This window comes from Phascolarctos cinereus, unplaced genomic scaffold (genome assembly GCF_003287225.1).
Source record: "Phascolarctos cinereus isolate Bilbo 61053 unplaced genomic scaffold, phaCin_HiC Scaffold_5;HRSCAF=322, whole genome shotgun sequence".
NCBI lineage: Eukaryota > Metazoa > Chordata > Mammalia > Diprotodontia > Phascolarctidae > Phascolarctos > Phascolarctos cinereus.
Genome location: NW_027555958.1, coordinates 434,664,435 through 434,679,597, shown reverse-complemented (window position 1 = coordinate 434,679,597; position 15,163 = coordinate 434,664,435). Strand labels below are relative to the sequence as shown.

The following is a 15,163-nucleotide window of genomic DNA, read 5'->3' as shown; positions in this document are numbered from 1 at the left end:
TGAAGAGCCAGAAACACTGATAACTTGCGTTAATTTATCTGTGGTAGTTAATGAAATCCAGACTTATTAAAGAAGTCTATGGGTTACACGTGAATTTCTTTGCCCAGTAGTTTGCATGATAGAAAAGGCAGTATACCTGATGACATACAGAACCTGCCATTGGAAGGGACATATTTAAGTTCAAGAGCATCAATTAATTCAAATGTCCTTTCCAAGAACTTGATTTCAAATCTGAAAGAATCTAACTCATGACCATCATTTTAGAATTTTATGAGTTAAAGGGAACTTTGGAGATCATTTAGTCCCTCTTTCTCACTTTATAGCTGGGGAAATGGAGACCTAAAAGAGGTTAGTGAAATCTAGGGCCACCAAACTGGTTAGTTGCAGAGCTTACATGTGTTGATCTCAGGTCTCTGACTCCATGTCCAGTCTTTCCATTTCACCATGTTCCCTTCCTGTTCTCAATTGGGCAAAAGCACACTTTCTTCAACTGTGAAGAGTTTCAGCTGGTGCTAAATACTAATATGTGAAAATCATTTTCACCCAAATTCATACCAATGCTCTTTGGCCAAAAGTGGGGCTTGAAATGAGAGGTTTTATATGTACAACGTGCCTACTGAAGTAATGGAAATTGCATCTGGAACCAAATTCAAATTTTCTTGTTCAGTGCAATGAATAAATTGAAAATGGGTACTCCTTAAATATCCAAGAGTTTGTTGATACAATTTGAATTGCAGAATAAAATGGAATGAATCACCCTTAAAACTTATGTCTACTGGGGCTCAATTTCCAACTTAAAAGTACATGTAGATTTAAATTAGTTTATTAGGCTGTTAGCCCTCCCTCCCCCAAAAAAAGTCTTTCCAAGAACTTTTCCTTTTAAAGGACAGAGCATGTTTGTACCACAAAGAAAATCAGTCAGACAAATAAAAGCACAACAGAGACAAATTGCGACATATAGAGAGCATTTATTTAAAACTTTAAACAACATCAAAGTTACCATACATTTTATCGCATACAGCTAGCGTCCACCCAAGCATGTTCTGGAGCTAAATGAAATACAAAAGATTTAAACCTTTTCTTACAAATAATTTTCAAATTTGTTGATGGGATGGCAAATGTTTTTTACTTAAATTCTGATACAGCAAATTATCTTATACTTCTCTTGCACATGGGTAAAAATAAGTATACCAATACTGAAAATCGGTGTCAGCATCTTAGCAACATTGCTGGTACTAAGATGCCCGAGGATCTGGTGTTATACTGAAAGTTGGAGAAAGAGTACATTTCAAATATAATTTTAAAATGAGTATAAACGGTCTTTTTTTCTTCAGAAAGGAGTAGTAAGCAGATTAAAAGGAAGTCGTTTCAGTGACCTATGAAACCTTGGAATAGATATAGCTGATGTATATCAATATTAGATCATTTTTTTGTAAAAACGATCATCCTGTAAAAGTGTGTGTTGTGATATTGATCTGCAATTATGCCCCAGAGTCCTAAACTGTGAAGGTGTGCTGTGTGAAGATAGGTCACTGAGAGATCCAGAAGTGTAAAAACGAGTACCAGATGGATGTCTGAAAGGAAAAAAAAGTGCTTAGCCGTAGAATTTTGGAAAATCGGAAAAAAAACAAGAGCGCCCAAAGCCAGCACTTGGCAGCACGATTTTAATTAATAAGTCATTTGGTGAGAATGTAAAAACATCACTACGCCCAAAAGCTTAATTATGCTGCAGTTACGTGATCGTAACATCTGGCTCACCGGAAACTAAAAATTGATTACAAACTTAAGAGAGTATTTTGTTGGAAAAAAAAAAAGAGAGAGCGCACCTTTAAAATTAAACTCAATTGTGGCAGTTTTTTTTAGACTTTGTTTCTCCTTTCCTTGTTATATCAAATTGAAAATGATGATTGATGCAGTACTCCATCTTCAGCTTACTAATATAGTATACCAGAACAAAAAAAATGGCCAAAAAAAAATGCTCTAAGTCAAAATCACTAAGAACAAAAAATAAATAGCCGCAATCAGCTAGCAGTGCATTCATAAATACAAATTGCAATAGCGAAGCCACTTAATTACCTATACATATCTTCTTTTTCATCCTAGCAGGGCCAAGCATTCTCACCACACAGATGCCCTTTTACAATGAAGCAAATTTGTCCTTTTTAAAAGCGAAAAGATTTAAAGTGAGGGATTCTTTTTATGACCCTCGACAATAATCACTTAAATACTCATGCGCTGTTTACAATACTGAAACCATTAATTATATTGAATACAGACGGCGATGCTGTTACCTATATGAATGAAACAGGTTTACAATCTAGACCATTTAGAAATTCTCCTGCTGCATGAGATCACATGCTTCCCATTGCACAGGGTACTCAAGATTTACAGAACAACACACACACAAGAAGTACAACAGAAGGCAGAGATGCAAGAATTTACTGATCCCAGAAAACCAAGGCACAGGGACCGGCCACCCCTGTTTTGATGCCAATTTATTGCCTAATTTAGTTTTAGTTTCCAGAACAATAATTTTGTTTGTTTGTTTGTTTTGCTTTGCTTTGTTTTGTTTTAGGTTAATTTTGCAAAAATTTACTTAACATTGGGAAATTTTGTCTTTTGAAATTGCCAATAATTTGGGGTAGTTTGAATTAGGAAAGACAAAAAATATATATATAATTATTAGAAACCATGTCTTGGGATTATAGATAAAAGGGACTGGCTTGTTCAGATATGAAGAAATACTTCTCTCCTTTTCTTCCATCAAAATACTGCTAGCTGTACCACCTCCCATTTCTGAACACCAAACTGATCAAAATAGGTCATTACTGGGGGGGGGGAGGGAGGGAGGGAGAAGAGGGCAGGACTTCATAATTTGAAAAGGGAAGGAGTAAAATTATAGAATCCAAAGAGAAGAACAAAAAAGGGGGGGGTGCAAAGGAAAAATATACCCTTGGCCGGCCCTGTGCCTAAGTAATCTGGGTTTTCATGATTGCACGCATGATGGTGACTTTACTTAGGTGTGTGGAATGAAGGAACGAGATAGTATCACTTTTGTTACACGATGATATTCAGCTTCGCCTTTTCTCATTAGATGGTGCAAAGTGGTGAGATCTGCTGGACTCACTCTAAAAATCAGCAAATTCCTTTGCACATTTCTCGTAAGAGAAACGCGGATTTCCTCTTCGTCGTAATCATCGAAGTTGCTGGTATCACCAGCTCCTCGGTAGCGGGGGATAAATGGAGCTTCCACCTAAAATCAGACAAGCAAAGAAAAAAGTGAGAAGACAGAGTAGATGCTTGAAGGTTATATATTCCCAAGACTGGAAAGAACCTTCCTGTATTCTGTGCCAATGCAAATGAAGAATGTAAAAAATAAATGGCAACTAAGCAGGGATTCCTAACTTCTTTTTGGGTCATAGACCCCTTTGACAGTCTGGTGATCCCCATGGACCCTTTATCAGAATAATGCTTTTAAATGCATAAAATGAAATATATTGTATTACAGAGGAAACCAATTATATTAAAATACAATTATCAAAATATAAAATGGTTCATAATCCTTTAAAAATGATATAACTAGCACAAAACCAGCTCACATTTAGATGATTCCTTAAATTTCCCCCCCAAAGAGCTCTACTTCACAAGGCTAAATGGCTTCACTAATTCCTGAATATCTCAAAAATATGAAAAAATAATCTGTCTTTAAAGGTATAAAAAAAAACTCCATGGGGGAAAACAGAGTAGACACATTTTAGATGAAACTGCTGCATACAAGGTATTTTTCAATGGGCATTTAAAAAGCAAAAGAGCAGATAATTATGATTCAGCCCAGTGAAATCTTTTCATAAATGCCTCCATTTAATACAAAGAGTATGGTGACGTGTTAATCGTATCCTGTCTCAGTAATTAATACATTACTGATTATCACAACTACTGTACTGTCAATGGAGTAGAAAAAAAAACCAGTTTCTTTTTATAAACTAATGTTAGATTTGGGGTTTGGTTTTCTGTTTCATTATGTTTTTTAGCAGTACACTCACCCTTGTTTGTGTTTACATTGTATTGTCCCAGTCAGGAATTTAGAACTAAAAATTTGTTTGGCAAAAAAGTCTTCACTCAGGTACAAAGTTTTTCCTCCCATCTTCCCATACTGTCTTGGAATATCATATCATAAGAGCTTCTTTTTGCATTTAATGCTATATATCTAAAAAAGAGACTATCAGATTTATTTTACTGGTCTCAGATTCTGTACACGGCAATCTCTTAATTCAAAGAACCCAAGAATCCTTCTTCCAAAGAAGACCAGGGGAGAACTTGAGCTCTTCCATGTGATGAATGGGAAATGAGGATTCTCTCATTTTTGGCTGGGTGAATTTATTAGCTCTCAAAATGTCTCCATAAGAATGTAGCTACATGCCCACATTAATGTTGTCCATTTGGGAATGCCAAATCTTGGAGGGCAAGAAGTATGTTGCACACATGCCAGACATAGAGCTGTACTTGAAAAATGACCATTTTGGGATAAAAGAATGATTAAGGGTAAGACCCAGTATCAGGAAAACTACTTAAAAATTATAGTCAAAATAGGGAACATGTCCTTTTCCTTCCTCAGAGAGGGAAATAATTTAGGCTGCATGCCTGAAGTGATGCACAGAATGATTATTAGTCCTAATCATAATGATGCGTTTTAAAGTGTCTTAAGGTTTATAAATAATTTTACTTACAGGAAGCAATCCTATTAGGTAAATAATATAAGTATTTTCATCCTTGCTTTACTGGGAATGAAATTGACAAATAATTCTAAAAATCACTATGTGAAATCTAAATGGTGCATTTTGATGTTTACTTGGGGCTCCATTGTCTGGAACTGGAGCATCAATCATTCACTTTTAGTTATTTTAAATTAAGAAGAGAGAAGAAGGCTTACTTTTCTCTGAAAAACGGCAATCCAGTCAATGGCGGAAAACCAGCGGTGGTGCTTGATGTCGCCGACACCATTCTTCAGGTTCCCGAAACGCTTGGTCAGGTCAACCTGCAGCAGGTTCCTCAGAAGGTCCTTGAGTTCGGAGCTGAAGTGGGAGGGGAAACGGACCTACAAACAGAACACTCCCATGTTGAAATACATATTCTATACTTTCTCTCTACTTTTCCCCCTCCGGATACTTCTTCCCCAAAGGTTGTAAACATGAAGACATACAAAGACATGACCTTCAATCTACCCCTGAAACAAACAGTGGTCTGTAAATGCAGTATTGCAATATAAAGGTACCCATTACCCTTATCTGATTCCCTCACATCATCATATTATTGCAGAGTAATGAAGTCACTGGTAGAGCATGACTGATTCAGTGGCAGATTCATTGACTAGATTGGTCAATCAATCAACTGGATCTGGGAATTTGCTGAAATTTTTATTGACTTGAATTCCTTTTTAAATTATGCCTTGGGAATTCATCAATAGCAAGGGAGGGGTGGAATAACAATCTCTGCTCACCTTTCCAGAAATGATCTTTTCGTAGATCTGAATGGGCTGGTCAGCAAAGAAGGGGGGATAACCAGCGGTCATCTCATAGATCAGCACTCCCAGGGCCCACCAATCCACAGCCTTGTTGTATCCCTGAGATAAATCAGTATTGAAGGTCAATTACTGTTTCATTTCCTAAAATTAAATGGGGCCTAGGGGGAGGTTAATGATTGTATAATGATCTTCAAGCACATGAAAGAATATCATAGCAGTTACTAAGCAGCTGTTGAGGGCAGGAGAGGAAACTATAGCAGAACAAATTCAGGTTAAATAAAAGGGAGAATTTTGGAAACTAATAACTGGTAAAAATTGGAACAGGCTCTTAAAGAAACTTGTAAAATATTTACCAAAGAACATCAATAATACAATAAACAGCCAATCTCAAAAATATGCTGTTCCCCCTTCAGGCTGGGAGATGGACCAAATGACCTCTTAAAAGGCAGCATGGTATAGTGGAAAAAACCCCCACTGGATTTGGAGTCAAAAGACTTGAATTTGAGTCCCAGCTCCACCATTTACTAGCTATGTGATTATGACTAAGTCACTTAACCTCACTGAAACTCAGTTTCCTCATCTGTGAAACAGGGATAATATTTGCCCTACCTACCTCCTCACAAGACTGTTATGAGACGCAAGGAAGAGAATGTATGTAGAGTGTTTTTTCAGACCTTTATAAATGTTACTTTTGTTATGATTATTCTCAGAGTGTATATTCAAGATGTTTCAAGGGATCTTCCCAAGATCTGTCAAACCCAAGGACTGATACCCTTCTGATAACTCATATAAGGACAAATGATATCATCAGAGAGACCCTGGGAAGAATTTCCCAAGATTATGAAGACTTCAGGAGGAAAGTGCAGGACTTAGGAGCCCAGGTGGTGTTTCTGTGATTACTACCAGTTGATAGTAAGGACTTCAGAAATATCTGGGAAGTGACTAAGAAGATGGTGTGGGGAAAGAGGATTCTTCATCAAGGACAGAGTGTATGTAAAGAACACCAGCAAAAAAAGAAGCCTTCCCTTATCCCTTTCCAATACACCTCCCCCAGTTGCTATGGTTCTTCTCCTTTTCAGATCTCCTTTTATTTATTTATATGTTGATTTCCTCCTCCTGCTCCTTGCCCAAATACAATTGAAGAAAAGCTTTCACAGCTGGGTGGCACCTGAATTGCACCTTGAAGGAAAATCTACAAGTGATCTTTCTCTGCTAAGAGAATTCTTGACTTTTTTTTTTGCTGATAATTTTGCAGTAGAAGAGAAAGACAAAGGGAATTGCTAATGTGTATCTGATTCTGCCTAAAAAGAAGAAAATGGTGGGTGAAGTGAAAATGGCAGAAATCTTGGGAGGAAGAAATAATGCCATTTCAGATGGCATCGGGGGGAGTATCTTCTACAGTATGCACCAAACCCAAGACTTAAAGTGAACAAGTTTTGAATATTACTGAGATAGAAGAGCAAGGATTCTTTGGCCTGAGGTGCCAAAGAGAACTTGGAGGCTTTCTGAAATGAAATCCTGATGCCCAGTGACAAATGATTACTTCCTTGAAAGAATTTATGATTACTATAATTACCATAAAGAAGAAATGGGAGGAGTGTCTGAGGAGTACAATGTACTTGTGTAAGGAGTGCAGGGCTGATCTCAGTATATAAAGGACAAATCCAAGATATAGAAGATGGGCACATAAGTAGAGTTATAAAAGGAAGAATGGTGTAATCTTGTGAGAATAGTAGTAGAGAACTTTAGCCTGATTTGAGCTAAGGTTTGTAATAAATGCTAAAGAAAATAGAGTTTTTTTAAAGTTTTGTTGGAGACAAGAGGAAGATTAAAGCAAATATAAGGGCTTCTGCTTGGGGGAAGATGATAACAAATGCAGAAAGAAGGCAGAACTACTCAGTGCCTATTTTGCCCTCTTTTTTTTTTTTGACTGAGGGTAATAATTTTCAGACTGGTCAGGAGACAGCAAAAGCAGTTAACAAGTAAATAAGATGCAAGATAAGTGAGAAAATGGTAAGAAAGCATATTGCTAAAGCTGTCCTCATGGAGTTCAAGTGAACTTCCACAAGTGGCTATGGAATCATGACTCAAACTAATTTTGGCAAGTAGGAAGTGTGCCCCAGGACTTGCATCAGGCCAATGTTGTTCTAGGATATCATTAGTAATTAAAGTCAAGTTTACTGGCCCAGAGCCTAATGGATTCACTTTTTCCCCCTTTTTGAAAATTAGAACAAAAGACAGTTCGTAAATCCTCAGAAAGAGATGAGGTTAGCACTCTAAGCTATCATGGGCTTGTGAAGAACATGTTATACCAAACTAATTTCTTGTTATTATCAGAGAGAGTTACTAGATCAGAAGATACTTCATCACTTGCCTTAGCCAAAGCTGGATTTGGGTATGGCAGATATTGAGATATCTGTATATCTGATTTTGGGTAAGACAAATTGCAAAGTATTTTACAATTTCCTTGAGGACCAACGTCTCGGGAGGTAGATTCAGTACTGCCCAAATGGTCAACTGCAAATAATGTTTCTAGCAGTGCCACAGGGCCCTCTCTTTGGCTTGGTTAAATATTTGTTATCAATAATAAAGATAAAAGTACAAATGAAAGGCTTACCAAATTTGAATATGACATAAAACTGGAGTTTGAAGCTTGTTAATACAATGGATAACAGAATCAGAATCCAAAAAGATTTCAATAGGCTGGAATAGTGGGTTGAAGTTATCAAGATGAAATTTAACAGGGATAAATTCTAAAAGGTTCAAAAAATCAACTATACAAGTATAGAACAGAGTATCCATAACTACAAAGCAGTCCACTTGGAAAAAAAAAAACAACCATTGAGGGTTTAGTGGACTGCAAACTCCATGTGAACCAATAGTTTGATGAGGAAACCGAAAAAGCTTAAGTAATCTCAGGTTGCATTAATGGCATCCAGAGTGAGGGAGGTGCACTGTATTTTGCCACTTTGCACTCTGCTTTAGTGTATGTCTGGTTCTAGGTGCTGCATTTTAAGAATGGCATTGACGAGCTGGAATGGTCCAGAGAGGGCATTCAGGATGGTAAAGGAACTCCAAAGCATGCCAAATGAGGATTGGTTGGAGGAACTGGGGATTTAGCTTGGAGAAGAGAAGATTTAAAGGGTGCATGATTACTTTATTGTAAAATCTCAAGTCTCCACCATTAGGGGTCTGACCTGCCCGTCTTGGATCTGGAGGACAGAACTAGAACCAAGGGATGGAAGTTACAGAGAGGCAGATTTTGACTTAATATAAGGAAAAACGTCCTGACAATTAGAGCTACCCCCAAAAGAAATTGGCCGTTTCTGTAGGTAATGAGTTCTCAGTCAGTGGAGGTCTTCAAGCAGGGGCTGAATAACCATTTGTTGGGGATGTTGTAGACAGAATTTAGGCTTGGGTAGCATTTGAACCACATGACCTCAGAGGTCCAACTCTGCAATTCTATCAATGTGTGCAAAAACACTTTGTATCTAGAAAGCACTATATAAATGTAGGCTACTAAGTTTCTGAGCACCCACGATCCAGTGAGACAGGCTCCTACATTATAACCAGGAGCTTTAAATAAAACAGTAGCTCTGGGACATCAGGAAGATTTGTGGAATTACCTTCTAAGTCACTAGATCTTAGAAGGATTCATGTGCCAAGGTCACTTAATCATAGTCTAAACTTTTGGAAAACAGACATTTAATGGGATGCCTAATCACCTACATATGGACATCATGCAGTATTGAAGTGCATATAACTCTCATCCTCCACTAAAATCCTACTCTGCCTCCACAGGGTGACAAAGAGCAGGCCCTGGATTTTCAAAGGCTATGCCAGGGGGACACAAGCTCTAGCAGATCCTACCGAGCTCACAAAGCTTTGAAAATTTGGGTCTGGCCTCTCTTGTCTGAGGACTAATCTTGCTAAGTTGTGAAACAGTCATTCATCACCATGTTGGGAAACAGTGATGAACTTTTTGGCCACAGCAACTCTCGAAGACCATCTACTGAGTTATACAGGGGTTGTGATCTGCCTTAGTGAAGGTGGTGCCCGCACTAACCAAATCACAGATCCTTTAAGTAATTATGTCACTTTGACATGATTTACGCTCTACTGGCTTCAATTCACACATTAAGTTCATTAGAGTGCAAAAGGTGTATATTTAATTTATATTAATATTAAAAATTTATGGGAAAATAATTTATACGTTTTTAAAGCACTAATGAACAAACATAAGCATTCAAAATAAAATATCAAAACAATGTACATTCATATTAAAGCTTATTACCATAGTTCTTAGTCATTTTGATAATGGATTATTTTAAGGTAAGTAGAATTCCATTAAAGAAAATAACGCAATGAAACAATTTGTATAATGAAGCTATTTACTCATTCCAAATACGAAGCACACTACAATACCATTATTTTGTTGGCCTGGGGAATGCTCCAAGATGAATAATCCTGTACAATGATGCTTTCTCAACAATCACCTTGTATAATAGAAATACCTGACTGTGTTGGGAATCAGTAAGCTGAGCTCTTTCCAGTTCTTTTGTTCTGTCATCAAGAATGATATAATTGAATGAATCTATTCAAATTCCTTTTCCTCCTCCCTACAGTCTAAGCTGCCTTGAATTGAAGGAAATAAGATGAAAGTGAAAACTATCATTTTTGGATGTTGGTGCTGCAACGAGCTGCTGGGTGTATTAGAATCCTTGCAGACGGTCTGCAAGCATATTATAATTGTGGGGTTCTTACTGCGCTGAATGATATCCTAATAAAAAGTTTCATGCATGAGTGAATGTCTGTATCTGCAGCTTAACTGGTAACTTAAATAGAAGGGATGAACTGGTGACTAATATTTACCTTTTGTCAATATGTCTGTGTTTGGGGTACTTTATTCCAATGATTTCCCCATTACTAGAAATAATAGGCACTGGATTATTCATCTGGTTTCATAATCAGGGATTTATTTATACTGTCTCCTTAACAACGAGGGTAGTAATTAACTAAAGTTGTGGAAGCAATGGGAGGCCCTAAACAGGCAATTTTTAGTAGTTAATGGAGAAATTGTAGATTTAAATTAGTAAGTTAGAACTAGAGAAATCATAGCAAACACTCTTTGTCGATTAATTTTAAAATTATACTGGATTTGAAAAAATTCAGGATGATGTATGCATTAGGTTGTTGACCATACAAGATTTCCTAATAAAATGTACCTTGCTGAGGATGATCTCAGGAGCCAGGTATTCAGGGGTTCCACAAAGGGTCCAGGTTCTGCCCTTCACCCTTTTGGCAAATCCAAAGTCAGTCACCTAGTCAATGAAATGGGAAAAAAAAAGTTATCTTCTTACTATTTGCAGGTATCCGTTAAGGTAATTCTAATAAGTGCTTTCTGAATGAATGAAAATAGTTTCTATATTAATTTAATTAATTCATACCAGGATGTATCCATATTTGTCAATCAGAAGATTTTCAGGCTTCAGGTCACGGTAGACCAGGTCAAGAGCATGAAGATACTCAAAAGTCAGGACAATCTGGGAGGCATAGAAGCGGGCATGGGGCTCGCTGTAAAGAATGAAAACATGATAGATTCCATCAATATGCACATATCTACTGAGATGATTCAATTCAATGGACACAGTTAATATTTATAAAAATTCCTGGACAATAGGGTTTCATTTGGGCTGAAAAGCTGATGATTGTGGTTGTCTGCCTGCTCCTTTGTCACTGAAATACATGCTTCGGTGGTGCTTTTGATGTCCTTGCCATGAGTTGCTAACCCATTTTAAACTCATCAAAAGCATACTCAGTTGGTCTACTTTGATTTCCTTGTGTTGCATTTCAAGAATACTTGCATGTAGTGGGTTGAATTAAAGTGAGCCCAAGTAGTAAATATGAGGACAGGTTATACATGGAGTGCTGTATTGTTCCTCTTATGGTAAACAAGTACTCCTGAATTTAGCCAAATTCGCTTTTGTGAGATCTCTTCAAAACTATGGTCACTCACTGCCAGCACTGGCAGAAAACACCTATTTTATATTATTTTCCTTGAATTAATAAATGCATGTATTTATTACATTATGCCTTGTTATGTATGTTTCTACTGCATTATTTAAGTAACCTCAACTTATTTAATCCAATTAACATGTATTTAGGATATTGAGGGTTCTCTAAAATTTGGGAGTTAAAAACAAACAAAAATATACTCTAGTACTTAAAGTTTAAGGTGAAGGAAAGACCTGTATTACCTGAATCGGCCAATTTTTCTCAGGTGGGAAAACATCTCACCACCTGGCACGTATTCCATAACCATGTACAGGTTAGAATTATCCTGTGAGTAACCAAAAAGAATTTAAGTAACGTTAAAAAAATACTCGACCTAAGTTGTTTCTTGAAAAATATTTTTAGGTTATACTGTTTTCCATTAGGAAAGAACACTTTTACAATCTACTTGACAGGTTAATAATGTGGGAACAGAATGCTGCACCAAAGTCCTCCAGGCTCCCAACGTTAGGGCACTCACCCACTTTCTTCTGGGAATTGTCATAAATCCATCCTGGTTTTTCTCAGCTCCCGGTATCTATAGGCCTAACTTGACTTAAGGGTATCCTACATAGCCTTCAAATATGATTGCATGCTAGCATGTATATGATTATTTTTTTTTTTAACCTATGGTACAGGACAAGAGAAAGGGATCATTTTTCCCCTTCATTTGCTTTTCAGGGGATAAAGAGGACTATTTTGTAAGAGGCAAAATAGCAGAGAGACCTATAGTATCTCATACTTAAAAATTAAAAAGCTAGAAGTTAGGTGACTGAGTAAGAAGCACCAGAAGGGATTAAATGGAATCAGAAAAATGGTGGGTAGATATATACATCTGCATGAGTCTAAGAACTATATTTTGCTAGATGTCACCACGGCTTTTGATAAATTCAAATTCGATTTCATAATAGCATTTCATAAATAAGTATAGATGTCAGTTTGCCTAATCTATCGGGAGAGAACCTGGAAAATTTTCAAATACCGTGTAAAGTTATAAACACGAGAGGTTTTAACTATGTACAACTCTTGTTACTTTATATTCTCTTTTTATTGAAATTTTTAAAATTTTAATTTAATTTAATTTAATTTTACCTTAAGCAAAACTTACCTTGAAAGCATACTCCAGCTTGACCAGGAAAGGGAAATTCACAGCCTGCAGGATCCTTTTCTCATTCAAGGTATGCTCAATCTGCTTCAGCTTAACAACCTTTGGGCGAAGTGTAATGTAAACATTTTCAGAACAAATGTGTGGAATAGCAGAAATAGAATCATTTTTAAATAGAAGATTTTTCACATAGTGCTAAACTTGGGTTAATGGAAGTCTTGAGAATTTTATCATCATAGCAAGAACGCCAATTAAATCAAAATCATTAGACAGCAAATGATCACAGGAGATTAAAAAAAGGATCAGTTGTGATTTGAAAATTGAAATGGTTTCTATTTTTAAATTAATGAAAAATGGTGAGGTGGAAATTAAACAATTTGTCAATTTAATATATATCATGAAGAGTAATAGAATAAGGAAAAAAGGTCAATTTGTCCATATAGAATAAAAGAGAGGATTGTCGGAAAAAAAAGTCTTGTCTTTATGAAGACTAGGTCTTACTGAATTAATTAAACTTCCTCCTGATAGACTTGGTACAGCAAGGAAGGAAGTAATTTATTTTGACTTTAGCAAGGTTTGTGATTCTTTCCTACATGAGTTGGCAAATCTTGTGTTCACTCTCAAGCTCAGTGGCAATCTGCCAGTGTGTGACTGGCAGTGGGTGGGAGGTACAGCTCTTAGTGATGGTGGATATGGAAAGATCTAGTAAGGGCAATGGTTTAGGCAAGAGTCATTAGAAACCCCCTGCACCACCATTTCCATCTCTTTCATCAATTAGAGATTTGCAAATTGCTCTTTTAATGGCATCTTGCATTTATGGAGTTCCCAACAGGAACACCTTAATTCTTCTTCCATGCCTAAAACTAGTCTGAACCATCACCTACTCATCCCTCCTTCCCTCTGCCACAGCAACAGTGGTATCCTTAACAGCAAGCTGAGGCTAATCCTATGACCTATGCCTTTAATCCTATTCCCTCAAACCTGTCTCCAAGACCTTGCTGTCACAGTCATCCTCTGTTTCCTAGGCATCTTCAATCTCTTCCTCTTAATTGCCTACAAACATGCTAAGGTCTTCCAGATCCTAAGAAATCCTTCTTCTGAGCATTCTATTTTTGAATCTAGCTCCTCTCCTACCTGTCTCTCCCTCATTGCTTAATGACTTGAAGCTGTCCACATTGATATATCCGCTTCCTCATCCCACTCTTCACTAATTCTTTGCGATTTGGCTTGCATTCTTACTGCAGTATGGGAACAGCATACTGTATTTCAACACTTCCAATGGCTTCCTTACTCCACTTCTCCTCAAGCTCTGATTCTACTGAGCCTCTCTGCCGCATTAGACACTATAACTCCCTTCTGTTAGATACTCTCCCCTCTCACTCTCACCTAACCTCTCTAAATCCTCCAACTCATTCTCCTTTACTAGCTCTTCATCCTTTTAGTCTTTTTATGAGTCCTTAAGGTATTCTCCCAGGTCCTATCTTTAGCCCTTCTCTCTCTCTTTCCTGACATTCATTCACTCCCCATGGCTTTATTTCCTCCAGGGAAATAATTCTTAAAACTAATTTCCATCCTGATGTCTTTCTTGACCACTACTAGATGAACCACTGGCAACTCAAACTAAACACGTCTCCAATCAACCTATCTTTCTTCCTGAACCTGCTCCTGCTTTTGACCTCACTTGTTTCCTGTCACTAACATAGTAATTTTCCTTGTCTCCCATATTCAAACTATTGGTACTCTTTATCTTTGACTATCTCTTTGCTTTCTCATATCCAGTTAACAAGACCTATCAATTCCATTCTAGCAAGTCTTCCTACCTCCTTTCCTGGCCTTTCATCTTTCCTTCATGCCATAGACAACATTGTCTTCATACACAGATTTTGTCAAGTCACCCTATCTGCTTAGTGAGGAAAGTTCAGACTTCTTTGTCTAGTATTCTAGCTCTTTCACAATCTAGCTACATCTTATTTTTCCAGCCTCCTTTTATTCTCCTCCAAATATGCTAGGTTCTAGCTAAACTAGACCACTTTCTGTTCTCCATGCTGTTGTTTTTAGGCTTCATTTGCCTTGTAGCTCTCTCTTCTTTGCTATTAAATTCCTGTCAGTCTTTCAGGACCCAACTGAAATGTCATCTTCTCCACGAAGCTTTCACTTATCTCCTGTCTGTAACAGCCTTCTCCCTTGGACCTCACAGAGCACTTTATTTCATCTTTCCATAATGAGTTTATCATGTACTGTTGTATATTATGTTTATCTGTTTTTTTATTTTTCTATCCTCGCTAGACTGTAATTCCATGAAGGCAAGGGCTATATTTTATTTAAACAATGTTATTTCCTCAGTCTTTATCATAGTACCCTGCATACAGCGGGGACTTAATAAATGTCTGTTAATGAGAATCAAATGGCGTGCAAGCACACTAAATGAAAGTAAACCAGAAAGCTAGCACTGTCAGATACATGCATAATTAGTTGGAAAATGGTTC

General features: G+C 37.1%; 1 protein-coding gene across 1 annotated transcript in view; it reads right to left on the bottom strand.

Moving 5' to 3' along the window:
* Window positions 1–948: 948 nt before the first annotated feature.
* Window positions 949–15,163, bottom strand: part of PRKACB (protein kinase cAMP-activated catalytic subunit beta) — a 36,444-nt gene continuing 22,229 nt past the window's right edge. The window contains exons 4-10 of the mRNA XM_020988687.1: window positions 12,681–12,779; window positions 11,779–11,861; window positions 10,969–11,095; window positions 10,747–10,842; window positions 5,498–5,620; window positions 4,931–5,095; window positions 949–3,253 (exon numbers count right to left, since the gene is read on the bottom strand). Of these exons, the coding sequence (XP_020844346.1) occupies window positions 3,017–3,253; window positions 4,931–5,095; window positions 5,498–5,620; window positions 10,747–10,842; window positions 10,969–11,095; window positions 11,779–11,861; window positions 12,681–12,779 (930 nt within the window). The 3' untranslated portion in view covers window positions 949–3,016. The remainder of the gene's footprint in view (window positions 3,254–4,930; window positions 5,096–5,497; window positions 5,621–10,746; window positions 10,843–10,968; window positions 11,096–11,778; window positions 11,862–12,680; window positions 12,780–15,163) is intronic.